At 37.5% G+C, this 20,533-nt stretch overlaps 1 protein-coding gene across 1 annotated transcript in view; it reads right to left on the reverse strand.

Annotated features, from left to right (window-relative positions):
- Positions 1-13,156, reverse strand: part of SMPD3 (sphingomyelin phosphodiesterase 3) — a 37,164-nt gene extending 24,008 nt beyond the window's left edge. Inside the window, exon 1 of the mRNA XM_027466862.3 lies at positions 11,819-13,156. Coding sequence (XP_027322663.1) covers positions 11,819-13,156 — 1,338 coding nt within the window. The remainder of the gene's footprint in view (positions 1-11,818) is intronic.
- Positions 13,157-20,533: the final 7,377 nt, after the last annotated feature.

Here is a 20,533-nt window from a genome sequence, read left to right on the forward strand (position 1 = left end):
TGCTGGTGGACACACAAGCAAATGAAAATCAAGTTCTAGTTCAGGTTTTCAATTTTATTGAAGATTCTGGCAGTTCAGGCTTTCCGCAGTTGCTTAGCAATGGTGACAAAATTTAAAATAAAAAGTAAATAATTAGAGAAGCAGATCCTGTTTTTAGTTTGCTCTTGAGGCAGGATTCTCTCTTAGTACAGAATGAGGCCATTACTGCACACTGTGTCCCATCATCATACAGCACCCCTCTTGCCAAAGTATCTGGAAATTTTCAGGCAGTGTGATGTTATTTGCATACTACTGCAAGATCATTCTGTCCAAGCTCATTTAGAGAAGAATTAATTCAGGTTTCTGTCATAAGACTCAACTTGCATCAGTCATACCATCATAGAATGGAGAGGACATCTGGGGATCCTCTAGCGTACCCCCTGCTCAAACAGGCCCAACTAGATGAGGTTGCAAAGACCTTTGTCAAGTTTTGCGTTAGCTCCAAGGATGAAGATTTACCACCTCTCCAAGCCCCTGTTCCAATAATTGACCGTCTCATATTTGCAGTAAATGAATTTATGTCACTTGCACTCAACAACACCTTGTTAACTTCCAGTTTTTGTTCCAGCTAGAAGAGCATACAATAACTATCTTGCATTATTCTGTCCTCAGTCTCTTCAGTCCTCTTTTAGACAGATTTCAAATGAATATTGATGGGGTTCTTACTGCTGTTCCCAAACAGTTACCTCCTCCAGGGAGCCTGAAGGCAGAGGAAGATGAGGAAAATACATCACTGTTGATTTTACCCCACACCAGAGGATTCTCCTAAACACACGAGACTGTAGCAGGGTCTCTAAAGATATGGCGATCTGCTGGATGGATGCCGACTACTGCAGGAGCTTAGGTATGCAGACCTCTTTCTTCCTCCCTCAGACTGCCTTGGTCTGAATGTATCCCAGGGTCACAGGTAAACTAAAAAGGGTGTTCTCTCAAATTTCTTACATAACATATGCAGTTCCAAGAGAAAACTGGGAAACCATTAGTTTAAATCCTGTACTATCTAGGGCGGCAGGTGGATGAATAATATTTTCTGAATTCAGAATCAGATTTTGACTTCAACACCAAAAACTATATATTTTAAAGTTTACAATATATATTTTTTATAGAATTACAAATTTTCAGTTACTCCTGCTGCAGTGCAAAAGCATGCATGTGATCCATCTTCCAATGTTACCTACCATAATCATGCTGAAAATACTGCACAAAAAGTTTTCTTTCTTATAGCAAGAATGTGCTTCTTATAATCCTCTTATTGCCTAAAACAGATGGAATCATTATCTAAAAAAGCACAAAAGATTAAATCTAAAAGCTAAACATCCAAATACAAGTTATAGTCAGTTGAGAAAAAAAAGTGAGCTCAAATTTGCTTTAGAATTTCCTGTGCAGCCTTAATGGAGTGCCTGACAAGACCTCATAAACTAATTTATACATAGGATCACACTCACACCCATTAATCAGAAATAAATATTTATCATACTGTCCCTGCATGCACATATCTGTACTGTAATGGACTTGGGATCTCTAGCTCTCAAAGAATGACAAGAAGTGGCCTAGAGGAAACACTGACCGCTGCTATGTGCTGCACAACAAATGCCACCCCAGGTTGCCACTACAGTGGGATAGTGCCCCCATAGCTCCCAAAAAAGGAAGAAGCCCAAAGAGCCGAAGACATTAACATAATCGGAATTTCTTTGGAAAGTGCCAGCATGGAAGTACATCCAAAGCAGATCATCTCCCAGAGTTCACGTTTCCTCCAACTTTTTTGATTTCTGTCATATACGTGACAACTACTAGGAGAGAAAATAAATATCCTTCCAGCCTCTTGGTGTATTTTCCAGCTACAGAAAAGCACTAGTATATTAAAAAAAAAAAAAAATCTGATTATTCAGTCTAATTTGGTATTTCACAGATGGAAAAGAACTATGGGATGTGCAGAGAGGAAAACTACTTGACCTCCCAAATATTACAAGCCCTGTAATTCTGCACAGAAACATTCCTTTGTGTGGTCAAATACTGTAGCTACTTTTAGACTGTTCCATTTTCAAGGCTGTATTACACTGTGGTGACTGAGCCTGACCAGTTTCGTGGCACTGCTGCAGGAAGAGAACTCGGAATGTTCATTTCAGCCTGCAACGTGGATCTTGGCAGAAAGGTTCCACTTCCACCAAACCAAGTGAGCACTTCACAAGTAAAATGTACTTCTTGCTGCTTAGAACAGAAAAAAAAAAAAAACATTTAAATTCACATTTATCCAGAAAATCACAGAATTGTCTAGGTTGGAAGAGACCTCAAAATCATCGAGTCCAACCTCTGACCTAACACTAACAAGTCCTCCACTAAACCATAACGCTAAGTTCAACATCTAAACATCTTTTAAAGACCTCCAGGAATGGTGACTCCACCACTTCCCTGGGCAGCCCATTCCAATGCCTCACAACCCTCTCAGTAAAGGAGTTCTTCCTAATATTCAACGTAAAACACCCCTGGCGCAACTTTAACCTGTTCCCCCTCATCCTGTCACCAGGCATGTGGGAGAACAGACCAACCCCCACCTCGCTACAGCCTCCTTTAATGCACTTATAAAGAGCGATAAGGTTTCACCTGAGCCTGCTCTTCTCCAGGCTGAACAAGCCCAGCTCAGCCGCTCCTCGTAGGACTTGTTCTCCAGACCCCTCACCAGCTTCGTCGCCCTTCTCTGGACTTGCTCAAGCACCTCCATGTCCTTCTTGTAGCGAGGGGCCCAAAACTGTACTCAAGGTGCGGCCTCACCAGAGCCAAGTACAGGGGGACAATCACTTAATGTAAGTGATGCATGTAAGTAATGTAATCACATAAATGTATGTAGGTAAATAAGCCAGGCTTCATCATAAGCCTGACTTATGTTCATTTCAGATGGTCTGTTAGCTCTGTGAATCAATAACAGCCATTGAATTACTTTTATAGGGAAGTCCTTCAGATACTGCATTCTGAAGTCTTACATGTATTACGGACCACTTCACTAAAAATTTCTGTAGACGTAGAAAAGCAGTATCTAAATAAAAGTTCCCAATCTTGTAAAATAGAATAATCATGGCATGAGGAAAAAGTCGTATGTTATCTAGAGGTAAAATTACAGTGGAGAGAACATAACTTGTTGTTTCACAAAGTGTCCCTGTTATATAATTCTAAGTTGATAGAAACAAAGTTACTTTTTTCATTATTATGCTGAAATATGCAAAATATATTCCAACTCTTAGTACATTTGCAAAGGTTAAGTAATCAAACTAGTCAAACATCTGGAAAAGTAAAAGCTAGGAGAGCATTCTGATCCCTGCTACAACATTAAACATCTACATTTTGTTATCTGTTGGGGGAGAAGGGAAGCTTGTTGGAGATAAAAAAAAAAAAAAAAAAAAAAGCTTTTTTATAAAGAGGAAAGTTTGCTCAAGCGATTTTTGCTTGGAAATCAAAATGGCAGTTGCTTTATTTACATTTATCACCTATCACCTATTATATTTATTTACATTCATCACCTACCTGTGAATTTAGTAAGTGCAAAACTGACAGCTCCAAATTTTTATTTCAAAGCACAGGAGACTGACATCAGGTACTTTCTTTTAAAAGATTCCTTCTCACCTTATGTCCCAGAACATTACTAGAATATATTGGAAATACCATGCTGGCATTAGGCTATACAGTGCTAAATTGTGTATCAAAAGCTTGTCCAATACAGACTAAGTAGTACAGTTAGACACGTATCAGATAATAAACAATGCGCATGAAAGAAATCAAGCCAACAGGGCTACAGTGGAAAGATTCCTGTTGACAAGTAAAAAAATTCACAAGTAGCAAGAGTTGAAATTTTACAGCTAGAGTGAAAGAAATAACTTTAAATTCAATCACATTACTTGCTATCATGGGAATTTTCAGAGCTAACTGGAAAATCTTGCACATCACATGTTTATCATACTCCAGTACAGTAAGTATACAAAGCTGTAAACATGACAAATATCTTGTCTTTAACAGTTTATATTTACACACATTTGTCCCAGTAGTGCAAAACAGTTCTGTTCTATCTGGATCTCAAGAAAAGCATCAATAGATACATAATCAAAAAAACAGAAATACTGCCTAAATACCAGGGGTGTTTCAATACCACCTCAATAAACAGCTTCAAGTCTGTCCTTTGTTATGTTAGAAAATCAACTACTTGGAAAGAAACATTCTATTATGTTTAAAAATTTGGGCTGTGCCATTCATAACAAATGACACTCAGTTAAAGAATCAAACCAACTGACCAATAATGCGTAGACAGAAACAAAAAGATTATTAAGAGGAAAATTTAATCTTTAGTGGTATTTTGTAGAAGCTTCTTATTGCCTGGAGGTAGCTATTCTAAAAAAATCCTAAGCAAGGTAGACAATTTCTCAGCTGAAATGTGCACTCTCTAGTACGAAGTGTTCAAATACACACAAGTTCAAAGGATATGCCATTGCCTTCTCTTCCGTGGGAAGGAAATCCAGGTGTGCAAACCAGAAAAGAGATAAAATTTTGTCATACTCCTGGAGAAGGAGCTCCACAGAATTCATCACCCCACAGTCTGCGTGCAGGCAATAAACCCAAAGCTGGGGAAGGTAAATAATCTCAATGTAACATTAAGAATCCTTCAGGGAGATGGGATATTACACAGAATAGTTGTAACTTCCACCATTATGGCTTAATTACATCTTAGACTGTAAATGAGTCAAACCATTCATTTCATCAGATTAATTATCATTAAGGTGTCAGTTTTGTCACTGGAGTAAATACGAGTTGTAGTGGTGCCTGCATTACTCTTTGAAGAAGGTATGTATCCAAAGTACAATATAGCTCCGTGGCAGACAAATTTTCATGACAAGAACCAAGGTAATGATCACACTATGAAGGAAAACTAGCCAAGCTGAAAAGCACACCTGCACGCTCTGTGGGGAAGAAAAACAACAACAAAACGGCCCTTTCCCTAAAAACAAAAGCATGAGGATTGCATTTGCAAAGAACATCATCTCAGCAAAGGGCTGGAGTTACTGTTTGTCTTTGAAATAAAACATTCCAGACAGGCAATAGGAGCAAGGTACATAGACAGGGTGACAGGAGAAGTGGTAGCATCTTGCTCCCACAGAAATACTCATCCTGCTTTGTGTAGCCGATGAAGTTCAAGGGAACTCAAAATACGTGAGCACAAGACAAAGAGCTGCATGACACCCCACTAGCGGTATCTCCACACGCTCATGGTTTGCACCGGATTTGATGCTCTCAGATCCTGGTAACAGCACACAGTTTGTACCTCCTCCCTATTTCAAGCACTAGGAGAGTATCATGTAGACATCCTGTCTACTTTAGTACAATGAGAAGACAATAACAGTGAAGGACAAGAAAAGAAACAAATGTATGATACAGATTTTCTCTTTCAACTTTTCTGTAGTCTGAAATTTTATCAATTCCTCATGGACTTTTTTTTCCCCCCTCCATTTTATCTGTTTTCCAAGGCTAGCGGGAGAGTCAGCACCAAGAAACTAATGGAAGAACCAATCAAACTGTGTGCCCAAGTGCTAATTCCTGTTCCTGGTAAAAGATGATGCCAAAGACTTGCTGTGACTCACACAGTTCAAACATTCCTGTCTCACACAGATGATTTAGAGTAGAGGTAACTTCCAAGAACGATTTATTTTATTCCTGTACATTGATTTCTTTGTAGCAGTTTTTTGGTTAGACCCATTTTAAAAACAGGCATCTTATGCTAGTACAGGGATATGTAACAGCTGCTAAAGAAGAGGCATTAGTTAATATATTTGTAATAAATTAGTAATTTAATCTAAGCATATTAAATAAAATTTGAAAGTTTTAAATGTTAGAGATCAGCACAAAATTCTTTTTGGTGCTATGCAATTCTTTTTAGCCACAATAGCATGTGATTTTTTCAGAATTCTATTTCTCTGCACCTACCATGTGACAACGACTGCTGCTTCATGAGCTCAGAGAATTAGTTATTTGGGAAAGCTTCATTAAGTTTATATGTGAGGGAAAGTGTTTGACTGTAAATTGGTGCCATGAATGAAGGGCTCTCTGTTTTCTGAAAAGGATAAATCCCACAATTTGATCTCAGTCCTGTATTTCATCCTCCACAACAGTTGTAATGTGTCCCACTAATGAAGGAGAAAAAGGTTGGGATTAATAACTTCAATTATATCAAGGTGAAGTAAACATGGTAAAGTTTCATGGGTAGGGTTGTCCTTTAAAAAAAAAAAAAAAAGAAAGAAAAAAGCCTCAGCCAGTTTACTGGACTCTGTCCAATTCTTACATTAACATTTTAAAGCAGAAACTGAACATGTGGAAAATGTTTAGGTTACCCTCCTGAGTTAAACAGGACAGCTTTAGAGTTATCTAAACAAAATCATGAGCAGCACTAGACGTTTCTTTTAACATTTTGGGATAACGTAGGTACGGGACAACTGATCAAGGAAAAGAGTCTGAAATCTCTTACTGGCCTCAGAAAGCAGCCATCCTGCTTTTCTCTGTAATCCTTAGGTAAAAAAGGTTCCCAATATGTTGTCCAACTGCATAGCGTAAGTTACCCCTTCATTCTCAGCCATAAAGACAGCTTAAATTACCCAAGCAAAATTTAACTGCATCTGTAATACAAAAAAGAATGAGAGAAGGTAATTCAGGGGACCCTCATTTTATCGTAAAAAGCAGACACTCAGAGAGTAGCAAATAAGTAGAAACTGCTTGGAAGCAGTTTTGCAATTGGAGCTAGTGCTCTTATACCATCTGTTACAACCACTCCAGCTCTTCTGAGAACAAGGTTAGGTTTGCACTTAAAGCAAAGGTTGCTAGGTTTCCTTTAAAACAATGAATAATAACATGTTCTCTGCACAATTACTGTACTTCCTGAGAACAGCATTAATTTTCAGAGAATTTGAAAAGTAAATCTGTTAATAAGCTTAGGAATTAATGCTAATTAAACACAGGTTCTTTCAGAAATTTAGCAAAACCCACAAGACTTATAATTTTTTCTTTTTAATTCCTACAGTCTTTGTGTTAGAGTAGTATTATCCGTTCAAACTACCCACATCAGACTGTGGTTTTGCTTTTGCTTTATGTTCAAATACTGCGTTTTAAACAAGAATTCTTATTTTTGCTGAAAGTATCTCTCTTAGAAGATGCCAAAGAGTAGAAGCCTACTACCAAGAACACTACGAAGAATAGCATTGATTCAGTGTAATTCCACTTCTCCCAGTCTCAGTGGGAAGAAAACCACTCCAAAAGCTCTGCTCAGTAAATAACCAGTTTGAGAGTACCTCTTTCATTGACCTCCCTACCCTAACTTTGCATTTACATATCTTGTTGGCTTATGTTCACATTACAGTTATAGCCATTACATTTTAAGGCTAGAAGGGCATAATTTGCCAACAGAGCTGGACAAACTCTCCAACTCTAACTCATCAGGTCAAGTTAAGGGTGAGTTTTCTGGTTTTACTACACTAGTGTCCAAAATTTGAACAGAAAAAAAAAACAAAAAAAAACAAACAGTACAACTAAGCATATTGATATATACTAATACCCCTATATCTAAAGATGAATGATTTTTGAAGCCTTCTAGTAATTTACAAACTGGTGCCCTCACTGGTAACTTTTAAAATTGATTTGCCTGCAGTATTATAATCCAGTTTCTGCAAGGGACATGCATTTTTTAACTCCCTTTAAATTCATTAAAAATACTATGAATTGAAATTATGTACTTGTCAAACCAACAGCTGCAGAACACCTGAGAAAACTGCATCGTGTTATATACAAGTACATGCAAGCTAGCTTATTAGCTAGAATCACCAGCACAGGATAGCACCTGTGTCAGTTACACTTTCTTCCTCTATCTGGAGCAGAGCAGCAATAAGAGACAACAGAGAAATAAAACCTACAAAGCAGACTCAAGGGTTCTTTTCTTAGGCATTTTAAATTAATGTGAAATGCAACACTAGAACACAGAGTCACGGCAGAGTCTCCCAGGGGTTCTGACTGTCAAAGTATGAAAATGGATCGGCTGATTTATATATTTGCTAACTTCTCCTCTGAGTCCTTACCAGCAGCAAAGAACAGTGGTTTAACACTTCAGACAAGAAATTGTCACTTAGATGCAGGTGACATTTCCCCCCTCCCTATGCACTATTTTTTTCCGTGACTGCGTCTCTCTTATGTCCCAATGAGGGCCTCTTATACTGGACACAAAAACACTGCTAGAGTTTGAAGAGATCGAAGTGCTGAATGTAAATTAGTTCTCCACTAATGCAGAAAACGGACTTACACAATAGCTTCTCACAACTCTCATCCTCATGCCTTCATCCTGAGCTGGAAAGCACCAGCCTATCCAGATGAGAACAGCCTGTGATCTTTGTCAGGAAAATGCCAGCAGCAGCACCTTTTGTGGCAGACAACTTCAGGAAGAAAACAGACCAAGACTAGCCAAATTCCTTTGCACAGGTCTCCAGGTAGCTTAGGTAGCATGAGGCTGTGTTAAAAGTCCCTATAATTTACTTACATCTTCTTTCTTTAGCTGTGACACCCCAGGTGTTAAAACCACAATCAAATCCCATTACCTTCTTGTGCTCTAGTTTCTCCTTCTATTAAGCAGATGTTGACCTTCCTTTATTATGCACTTTGAGACACACAAATGAAAAGCTGTATGTAAGAACTGATTATTGTTATAGCTACTAATAATAACCCTTGAGCTGTCTAAGTCTCTCAGGTAAAATAATTCTGTGTAACTAAGCAAATCTTTCAAATCCTTCCAAATCTCCACCTGAACTTTACAATCTAGATGGTGAAGGCAGTGGAGGAAAGAGGCAATAGAAAATTTCCAATTCAATCTAGAAAAAAAAAATTTCCAATACAATCTAGATGGTGAAGGCAGTGGAGGAAAGAGGCAATAGAAAATTTCCAATTCACTTTAAACAGAAACAAAACCAAAATGCATGAAATGCTTCACCCTGGCAGCAGGGATCTGTCATGTGACACAACTCACCCAGAACAGTTTTGCCTTTTGATTCCAAATAATTTAACTTGCATTAAAGGTTTAGTTCTGAGACCTTCAGTTTATCTCAATAGTTAAGTTTGTAGCAAGGAGACAAATAGTGCTCTTTGAATGAGAACTGATTTCCTTCTCCAAACATTCCTTGGCATTTGGATATTGGGTCTTCCCCGTGGATCTGAAAGATTTCAATAAAGGCTTCATCCTCCCAGTGAGTGAAACCACAGTGATTTTATCTGTATTGTTAGAATTTGCAAGTCTTCTCCCTTCACTTGCTTTTCACACTTTTTTTTTTTTTACTTTTTTTTTTTTAACGGCATGGAAAGCAATTGGCCCTTTACTCAGAGATGGAATCTATGCAAGGGGAACAAGCTTCTAAAGCAAACTTCAAAAACAAAACTTAAGCGACATGTTTCCAACTCCAAAAATAGGAGCACTGTGCTTTTCACAGGAGTCATAAACTTAAAAAGAATTTGCACAGGACAGAGACACTTTCTTCCTAAGTCCACGGCAGCACTGGATGCGAGGCCGTTAGGAGGACGCTTCTGCAAGGGTGTATTATTGCTGTCTTTGAAATCATGCGGAGATAAACTCTAACGTCAGATTGGATTATGTCGTATGCACAGAAAGTAAAGCAAGAGCTGCCCTCAATCAGTAAAAGGAATGATGTAAAACCAGAGATATAAGTACTAATTAAGATGTAAGTAGTACTATGCCATTCAAATTGGCTAGAAAGACCCCTTCTAACCAGTTACTGTACGCTTTGTTACTTGCTGCTACTCCAGCATAAGACCTGAAGAATTCTGAAGTGAACAAATTGATTCTCAATGACTTCAAAACCACACCAGGCTTTTTACTTACTATAGCTTTTGTCACAGGACTCCACACGCATGCAGTTACTAATGAAGTAATCAACCTTCAAACCTATTTTGTTTCAATGCTCAAATTAAATAGATCATTCCCACACTTTAATGGTCTAAGAAAGAACTGAGTATTGACCACTTAATGCAGAAGCGAGACAAAGTCATTTCATTATCAAAGTAGACTTCAAATTAAAAACATTTTAGGTATAACATGCAGTATGTCAGAATGACACAGACATGAGGTAAAAGGGTCTTTTAGTTGGGCCAGAGTTCTGTAATATTTAAAGGAATGTAGTCATCTTTGAATCTTCATATTAATTGGTCCCTATTCCCTGCTCAACTGTAACATTATTTAACAACTTGAATCCATAATTAAGTTCATCATCCCAGTGGAAATTTGAAAGGAGGTTTAATTTTCTGCAAGAGAAATGGAGACATTGCTGTGTTCCTAGCAGGGTAACAAATCAATGACTCAGGAATAGGCAGTTGAAAGCAGATTGTTTTTAATCTCTTAGTCCCTAATATACGCATATGCTGAAGGGCAGTCTTTGTGACCCTGGTAATTTTTATGTTGAACAACATGCATGTTCATTTTTTTTGCAAACAGCACTTTATGATGAAAGAATAAACTCCAGCTGTTAATAAACACATAAGAGTACACATAAGTATAGACAGATGCATTTTTTGAAAAACCTGTATGCAAATACGGAATTTTTGTTTTTGCCAAATATATTTGAAATACTGGAGTATTATCAGACTGCAAGATCTAATATTTGCTTCTTTATGCAACGCAGTATCAATTTTCTCTTTGTTTACAAACAAGTATGAAACACCATTGATTCTTATTAAGGGTCCATATTTTTAATGGTTAATAATAGCTCATTCAGAGGACTAGTGACCAATTTGCACTAGAAGATACCTAAAATTTCAGTTGATATATTTTGCTAGCATTAGGAAAAAAAAATCCATTTGTAATGCATTTCATTAACTAAAAGCTGTGACAGAAAAATCTGAAATCCAGTATCCTAGGAGATTTTCAGATCCATGTAGGTTTGGGTCCACAGATGTGGACCTCCGCACGAAGTTTTTGTTTGTAGTTAATTCCAAATTAAAAGGGCCCACATTCCAGTTCATGAAGAGCACTGCCAGATTCTCCTGAGAATTCAGCATGAACAGCTATTAGTCTTGGAAAAGCAAATCATTGCATGCAGACTTGTATTTCTGCTGTTTGTGATTTACAGAAGTGTAACCCCAGGCTTCCTGTTCCCACTACCATTAGCTAATTTAAGTAAACTGTGTTAATAAAGGGAAAAAACTCTGTGCTCCCCAGTGTCCCATGCATTTTTGTTTGCTCTTCTTCATATCTCTCCATAGCGATTGTTTTGCAAATAAGAGAGAGGAATAGCCACACAGTTCATTGCAATCCTTTCAGTTTTATTTTACTGGCATTTAGACTTGATTGTCTTTCGATTCCTTTATAAACATGTAGCCTGAATAAGCTGGTGTCCAACTGTAATGCCCATAGTACTGTACTTGTGTTAAGAAGTTTAGAATGTATGCCTTTTGTTAATGAGATTTCTGTAAAAATAAACTAAAATTCCATGTAAACAACTTCACATTTCAGCACTTAAAATTATAGTTGTCTTACCTCCAAAAATTCCTTATTAATTCACGCACATCCAACACTTCAACACATTATCTAGGCCACAAAACCAATATATATTTATATACACACACACACACATACATAAAAAAGTTAGATCAGCTAATATAGACTCAAAAATTGCTTCTCTGAATTCTTAACAGAAATGACATAGAGAATAGCTTAATTTTATAACTTGTCAATATTTACAGGTTCAAAAAGAAAGGCTCTTACCTTGAGAAACAAGGCTCCCTTGGAAGCCAAGGAGTCTGTTCCTTTTCCATTAGGGTAACAGTGATAGGCAGCATCCATAACAGGATAGCGGCTGGCAAAAAGGAGACCACTGTTCACAAACTTAAAGCTACAGCAGGCATGGCAACTGTAGACCCCAACATCATAGACAATGTATTCAAAATAGTGATGAAGCTGCTCTTTCAATTTCTCTGCAGCTCTTTTGTCAAACACTTCCTGCAAACACAGAAAGTCCAAGTTGGCAGGGAAGAAAGCAGAGATCTCATGATCAAAGGTCTCATCTGTATGTTTCTTTTTCCGCACTGAAGTCTTCTTCATGACCGAAGCCTTGTAGAGGAGCTTGTTGTTAACAGTGCTTTGGTCCACTGTGCCATCTCCTACACGAACCTTAACTAATGACTCTCTTGAGGCCGAGTAGCTGTCTAAGCTCCCAGAATCTCCTTCCTTCTGTTTGTGGTTAGGTGTTTTTGAGATCTCTGCGTCACCTTCCAGCGAGTGCTCTGCGGGGCCACTAGCATTAGCCTGCCCATTGACGGTATCTGTTTCTATGTCTGACATGTGGCCGTTATCCTCTCCGTTTATGCGGACGATGCAGGTGTTTTCCTCTCCTTCATTTGGCTCTCCATTTCCACCCTTATCTTCTCTGCTGTCCTCACTGTTGTTCGAGCCAGAGTTGTCTCCTTTATACTCCATTGATGTTGTCCTTTTGATGCCAACATTAACAGTACGATTAGTGCTATCTCCACCCTGTGGGGAAACCAAGCTGCTAAAACTTGCTGCACTGATGGACGTGTTGGTAGGAGAATCTATATATATTTTGATCTGTGGTCTGCTTGCCCCATTTCGGATCCTCCGGCCAATCTCCTTAGCCCTAGCCTGTGTATTGAAAACATTATTAAATCTTGCCAGAGAATCTGGCAGCAGGCAAACATTGGCACTGCCAAAGCAGAAGCTTTTCCCATTCCCTGCAGCCTTCCATTCAGTGAGCAGCGTGGCTCCATTGGCATGGCTCTTGTCTTCTAGTCTGGAGTAGATGTATGGCCTCCTGGCTGACTGGAGCGGGGACCACAACAAGAAGCCTATCAGAGCAAAAGGAAGAGAGGCTACCAGCAGCGCCAAGTAGATGGGAGTGGTAATAATGATGCAAAGTGCATGAAAGTAGCACGGATCATCTGCTCTTTGACGTTTTTCATAGGTGGTTGGAACAAAAGAGGCCACAAGCCTATCTGCAAACCAATAACATGGGAAAATTAGGCCCCAGGAAAAGGAATGCAGGACTGACAGAAAGCTGTTGGGAAATGGGGAAGTGTATAAAACCATTGCAACTTAATTATGACAACACTTCAGGGCCTACTACATGATGTCACTGTGTCAAGCATCCATAATAACACTGGCAGGGGGTTGGGGAAAAAAGGTCCAATCAGGAGTTTGTTTCTTCCAGTAAGAGTCAATAAGAAAACTGTAAGAGCACCATTTCACTGTGTTGGAGTAAAAAGAAAAGAAGGCCACTGTTTTCATTTGGCTTTTTGGCATTTGTATTTGTCAAAGGATGTCATTGTTCACTGGAGGCTGCCATAACGAAACACTCCAGAGGCAAAGAGAAAATCTGTAAAAACAGAAGACACAAAACACATATAACAGTTACTAGAAGTTTAAAGCAGGTTTGCTCATGCTGATTTTGCCTTCATAATATTTCCCTGTTCTGTTTAATTTAATATTTTTGACAGTCTTTTACAGATCATGCATCTAGATCAACTCCAACTACAAGAGACTGGTATTTCAGCAAATTAATTCAGAACATCAGCCACTTAATGCACATGACAAATGTTGTCATGGAAGACATTTCTACTACAAAGTTCAAGCCTTACATTCAGAAATACATGTTGGACACTTTAATATTCATTTATTTATATTAGCTGCTTTCAAATCTTCACAAACAGCGTGAAGCAGCTACCTCTAGGCATCTAATATTTTATCACTGAAGTTAAACTTGAATTGCCAAGGCTTTTAACAGAAGGAAAAAAAAAAGCAGTGCAATGAAAGTATAATGGCAAAGGCACCTTGTATTCAGAGCAAAACCCGTGCTTACTAAAAAATGGTTTGCTTTGCTGCACTTCAAAACAAAATGGGTTGACTTACATTAATTACAACACCCTTCTTATGGTTAAAAATGGCTTCAAATTTTTAATTTTCACTTTATTAAAAACAGTAAATCAAACTGCTTTGCTTTAATATTAAGGTATTTAATACTCATAATTTAATTCAAGCTGTAGATCAATTTCATTGCAACAGCCCACAAAAAAATCTTAATATTTTCTATAAAAGACTTCTTATATATTCTATGATTCTATATGGTGCATGCTTAAGCAAAACATGAAGTCATCGTAGTTAATATTATTATTTATACATTTCAATTTTCAGCTTTGAAGAAAACAACACTAATAGAATATATAAAATACGAAATTTCCTCTGAAGACAGAGCATATCTTTGAAAGGTTGTCTTACCAGTTGTGAAGTTCACATCTGAGGAATTTATCAAATGTCATCATTAAAAAAAGACACAAATTGGTAGAGATATGGTATGTACAGCTTACATATCTTTTTAAAGTCATTTAATCTTAACAATTTATAGTAAGTTCAGGTTTTGTCACAGGTTTTGATAATAGGAAATGTAAATGATTTTTTAATAAACACTCCTGTAAATCAAACTTTATCAGCCTTGGCAATGGTATCACCAATGGATGTGATATCACTCTCTTCAAACTGAAATTTTGATACTACCCAATAAGAAGAACAAGAAATGGAAAGAATGGAAATAAGTAAAGCAAAGCAATCATGTCACTTATCAAGCACTCTGAAGAAGTAATAAAAGAAAGTGAGAAGGTTAGAAAGGGAGTTTTACAATTAATCTCTTCATCAGCAAAGCTATCTAACTGATGAAGGCAGAATTCCCATTTATAATATTTCAAGTTTAAACCTAGAATGTAAATAATATTGAGCAGTACAGAATAAAAAACATTCAACACGTAAGAGAGAGGATGTATGTTGGACCATGCTTCAAAACTCTAATTTTGACATCTCTGATAAAAATTACAGAAGAATATTTATTGGCATAAATTCAATTAAAATTTGTGATTCCTGGAAAGCCAAACTTAGGGAAATAGTACGTTGATGCATATTTTAAATATTCTGCAGGGCACACACAGACAGGTGGACATTTCTGTTTCTATTTAACAGCAAGTAAAACAATATATGGTGCACAGAAGAGAGAAAGAGTTTTACAAAGCAACAGTGCCTCAATACCAAAATAAAAATGCAATTCTTCAATTTTCTATCACCATTTAGATTTTTGCTCCTACAAACCAAGCCCTTGCAACTGATTTACATTCCTCCTGGCAGCATGTTTTTAATTGTGGCACACATGCAATACCACACTGCCTACTCAGAGTATACTATAGAGGTCAGAAGTGATAAATAAGGTATTAAAATACATAGCTTAGCTAGCTCTCTTTTTACCACACACATTTTTGTTTATTAATGATAAGAAAATTCTTTCTTCAACCTAAATTCCTGATCAGCAGCACTGAGCGTAGTCATAGCACATCAGATCTGCAGACATACATTTTTAGTAGACAGCTTGGGTAAAAAGAGAATTTTATTAAAGAAGCAGATGAGATAGCTCATAACAAAAACTAATTGGAGACAGGAATCAATCCTAAAATATAATGAGAAAAATCAGGTTGTGTGGGAACAAGATTATGAAAGACTTTGAAAGTAAAACCAAGTAAGTAACTGGTACCCAAATACTAGTTCTTACAGAGAAGCAAAATAATAGCTCACAGCCAGTTGCAACTGCTAGGAGTAGGGCAGTCAGCTATGTTTACTGCAATACATGGTCCTGTTTTTTTTTGTGTGTGTGTTTTTTGTTTTTTTTTTTTTCCCCTGATGGTGCAATTTCCATGGAAATTTTTAATAGTTAGCTTAGCAAAACTTATACAATCTTATACATAATGTTTGAGTTTAAATAAATGAGTGACTAGTCAAGTGCCAAATAACAAACACTTGGCATTTACTACTTGCCAAAGGCATTTTGGGATGTTGATAATGGGGGGAAGCCTAGCAGATTAGTTTTCCTGAAGGATTTTTAGGACCCTTCAGTATGACTCTCTCAAAAGACACTCTGGCATCTACAAATCATAAGTTAAAAGATAACTTTAACCCTGTCCAATTACATTATTACTGTTAGACAAGAAAAACTGTGAAGAAGTTATTCTCTTTTTCTTGATGCTTAAAATGCTTTATAAAATCCACATTGATTTACATAATCACAGATAGAAAGATTCTTCTTTACAGCAGTCCCAAGGATAAAGAGTACACTGTGGTTTAGGGTATGTGAAGTAAGGATGGACTGCCAACCTGGTACACGACATTTCAACTTTCAGGCTAATGAACCATATTTATTGTAAAGAGTGACATTATACTCTGCAACCCCACTGCAATTTGACCTTTACTATTCTAAAATCACATGCCAGAAGGAAGTGCAGAAGTACAACAGATTCATAACAATTTGTCTAATTAGGTCTTCTACAGATAAATATTTTCTTAAGTGTATGATGACAGGGTGTTATAGCTCCTCGGGAGACATGATGCCAAGTGACAGTTTTGTAAATAGAGCAGTCAACACCTGCGCTACAGTGTGGTGAAGTAGAGATCAAGCCCAGATAACTCAGGCAGGTTCTATCACGGACTGCAGCATCAGTAAGTTACAAGATAAACAGCTGTCCAGCAACCCATAAAATGTTCAACTAAAATGGCTTCACAAAAGCAATTATCCACATTATGGGAACATAGTAGATCTAAGGGATTCGCGTTTCCTGCAGATAACACATACTATCATACGTATTAGTTAAAAAGGAAGAAAAATGAATGTAATCAGAAATCCTTTTACCGGCTGAAATCATGCAGCAAGTACCATAAAGAAAACTGGTTAAGACTGAAGTCTGTTTCAAAAACATTTAGCAAGAATGTAATTTCTTGTAAACAGTAAGGACTGAATGATGGCTTAAGACAGCGTGGTGACTCCTACCCTTCCCGTGCCCTAAACAAGGATGGTACCTTTGAAAATCACGAAGATTGGCTGGATGGTTTTTTAACAGGTGCCAGCTACATTCACTGCTGGCCCAGTTGAAGTGGGGAGGCAACAGGGAGCTGAGTGCATGGATGCATTCCATCGATTTTCTTCTCTGAATTCTAGTAGTATTCTCACAGCTAACGGTACAGAACTATAAAAACTGGCACCACAGCAAATTTTAAAACATGATAGTTGGAGATAGTTGGAGAAAAGGAAGGAGGGAATCGTGATCTGGATGTCCTTTCATTTTTACATATTGCAGACAGACGACATTAGCACATCAGGGCCCTAATTAAAAAACACTCTGCTTGGAAGTAGAATAGTATTCTAATTTATTAATTTTATAGATGAAGGAAATCGCACAATTTGTCAAAGCTCTGTTACAGACTTACTGGCACACACAAACAGGAACTTAGTTTCCTACTCGTCTCTTAGCTGCAAAACCATATGTGTGCTAGTGCCCCGAAGCAACCCAAAAAGAGAAAAGAAGAGGCATAAGAGACATTTTTCATCTCTTGCAAGATCTTAAAGGCCGGTGGGAAGGCACCACGCAAGTCAGCTGCAACTTGGAAAACATGACGTCAGTAACATCTCTCCTAATGCAATGGTTTAGATGGAGCCCAGAGCTAAAGTGCCTAATTCCTTGTGATGATGGGTATTACTTGGTAATCCAATGCTTTATTCATAGGGGCTTGAGAGATTAAGGGAGAATTTAAGATACTGCAATGAAACAGATATTTCTATATGCTACAAAGAGGTACACAGCAGTCTTGCTTCATTGTTTTTATTATTTTCTAAGTGTTTGAAGGCTAAAAAAAGACTTTATTTAATTTTTTTTTATGATGCCAATATAGAGCATTTCAACTTTAGTGATAAAGACAACAAGTGGAAAGGTTTCAAAGATTTTTACGATTATAATTATGCCCAGAAGTGCACTAGAGACATCATAGATCAAAAGATGTTCCTAGCTCCAACGTAGCTTACAAACTAGATGAAGGACAATACAAGTCATTAAATGACAGAGAACGAGAAGAAAAACAAAGGCTGCAATAATGAGGTTATGCGGACAGTCTAGAAATGGGCAGAAAGTTTTTAACTCCTTTTTCTTAGAAAATTAACACCTTCAAATTCAGATAATTCAAATTTCTTCAAATTTGCTATTAATATCTCAACTAGTTTTAAAATACACTTGAATCACTGCAAGAACATAGCTTTAAAAAAAATAAATGGCTGAACTGTGTAACTGATTTGGAAAGTTGCTCTGTGGGTGCTGTTTTTATTCATGAAATGTTTACATAAATTCATTTAAACTTGTTTTTCTGGAATCATGACAATTGCTTGATCTTCAGTGAAAGCTGTACAAATACATTTCTAAAATTGGATTATAGAAAAACAGATTGTTTAGAATGTGTTAACTTTTTTTTTTTTTTTTTTAGTTTTACTTCATTATTGTCAATTGGTTGTTATTTGAAGTAGAGAAATATAGCTTACAACAATGCTACTGCTACACCACACAAAATTGCAAAATTCAGTGTTTGACGGTGAGAATAGGCAAGGTAAGACCTGTGCCTGTTTGCTTTTCCACATCTCTTCATTATCACAGCAAACACAGGTCATAGGGAAGTCAAAATCAGAACTCCCACACAGCTTGGAGGGAACAGACCAAAACAGAGAACTGAGTGATCCCCACTCAGGCTCTTGTTGTTCCTTATTAGACCCACCACAGCCTCATCTCTACTTTCCTCCATGGTCTTGTCTGCTTTTGCTCTCCCCAGATTTCATAAATACTCTCTCTTCATTTACATTCTCTTTCTAATTATTATGCATGCTTTTACGTGGGGTCTAGTTTAACGACTAACTTCCTTTTTGGAAAAAAAAAATAAAGCAAAATACACCTGAATTGTCCATGCTTGATTGCATAACTGTAATTAGAGATGCAGCTATCTGAAGGTGCTAATGGCTCTAATGGAGATGCTTTCTTTTTCCCTTGTGGTCACTTCACAGCCTGATGTTTTAACTAAAATCCTGTTGATTTAACAGGATTTTAACAGAAGTCCTCACTCTGATGCAGTTCAAGATGTACATTAAAGGGAATTTTAGCAGCACTTACTGGCTCACCTTAACTTCAACTTAAATCAATATAATGTTACAGCTTATGAAACTCTTAGTAAAAACTTAGTGAAAATGTGGATTTGCTTTGACATGAGAATCCGAACTTGGTCCATTGCTGATGCAGTATCCACTCAACCCAAGGATTTGTCAGGAGAAGAAGGGAAGAAGGTATTTTAGCAGGCTTGCCATTGCAACATTGATATATAATAGTTTTTGCCTGAACTTTCTTCCTTCTTTCTAAAGAAGGTATTCAAACATTTCCTGGCTACTCTGCACCTTATCTCTTTTGTATCTAAAAGCTGCCATCAGGCAAAAAGCCACTACAAACAAGGCATCTAGCTTAATTGAAATAACCTGTAAAAAATAAAGTATTAAGAAGTGTGATTTTAAATGTCTCATCGAATGCCAGCGGTGTCAGCAGTTAAGTATGTGTTTGCAAGAAAAAGAAATCAACAATCCCCAACAGTTCACAGAACCTGCTACAGCCTCCAGCATACTTAGTAAGGAGCAGGGTACGATGCAAGATCTATTCCCCCCCCCCCCAAAAAAAAAAAAAAAAAAAAAAAAAAAAGACCAAATACTGGGGCTGAGTTTTCAAATGGAGCTTTTGGAACATTTACTGAAATTCAGTGAAAGACATAGGAGCTGTACATTTAAGCATCTAAGGAGCTGTTAATCACAGCCTTAGTGGTTTATGGGACCTGAAAAAGGCTTGGGAAGCCAGTGGCCTTCTCAGAGCAAATCAGCTCTTGTGTAGCAGCCAACCTGAACCGGCAGCAACAGAAGTAGCTCTTGTCAACAGTTACCTGCATACAACCAGTGGGAGGAAATAATCCTGCTCACTTGACAGATTGACTGTGGCTGGCCTCCTGCTTAGAGACCTCAGCAGAGAAACCAAGCTTCCTACTGGCGTGGTGTCCTGTGTACCTCCTCAGCCCAAACAGAAGTTTCTCTACCGCTGAGCTGAAGATCTGCTTGTGATCAGACTGCAAAACTTGCTCTGTAGTGCGGCATGGAAATACATTCTCTCTCCAAAAGCAAATCATCTCAGTGTGGTAGTCCCAGATCACGTTGCCAGGCCAAAAAGCATACCCACACACCTTCTGCTACCTAAATTAAACGGGATTAGGCTTTATACTTAAAATAGAAAATCAACTACATCAGTGTATGGGAACACATTACATACCTAAACAAATATAGCTGATTGAGAAACATTACATTTTTGTCTCTTTTTTAACTCAAAATAGGTAGAAAATTGGAGCTGAACTGGATATTGTAGAAGACAACCAGCATTTACATTCCTGAGAGCAACCTGGATTCCCACCTAACCCAACAGATGTTACTTGCTTAAAACTTTCTTTTGGAGTCATAAATGCAGATAGGACGCGTCATATCTTACAAACATATAAGAAATGTTTGTTGTTTCTGTTTTTTTTTTTTTCCTTTGTGTGGAT

This window comes from Anas platyrhynchos, chromosome 12 (genome assembly GCF_047663525.1).
Source record: "Anas platyrhynchos isolate ZD024472 breed Pekin duck chromosome 12, IASCAAS_PekinDuck_T2T, whole genome shotgun sequence".
Lineage (NCBI taxonomy): Eukaryota > Metazoa > Chordata > Aves > Anseriformes > Anatidae > Anas > Anas platyrhynchos.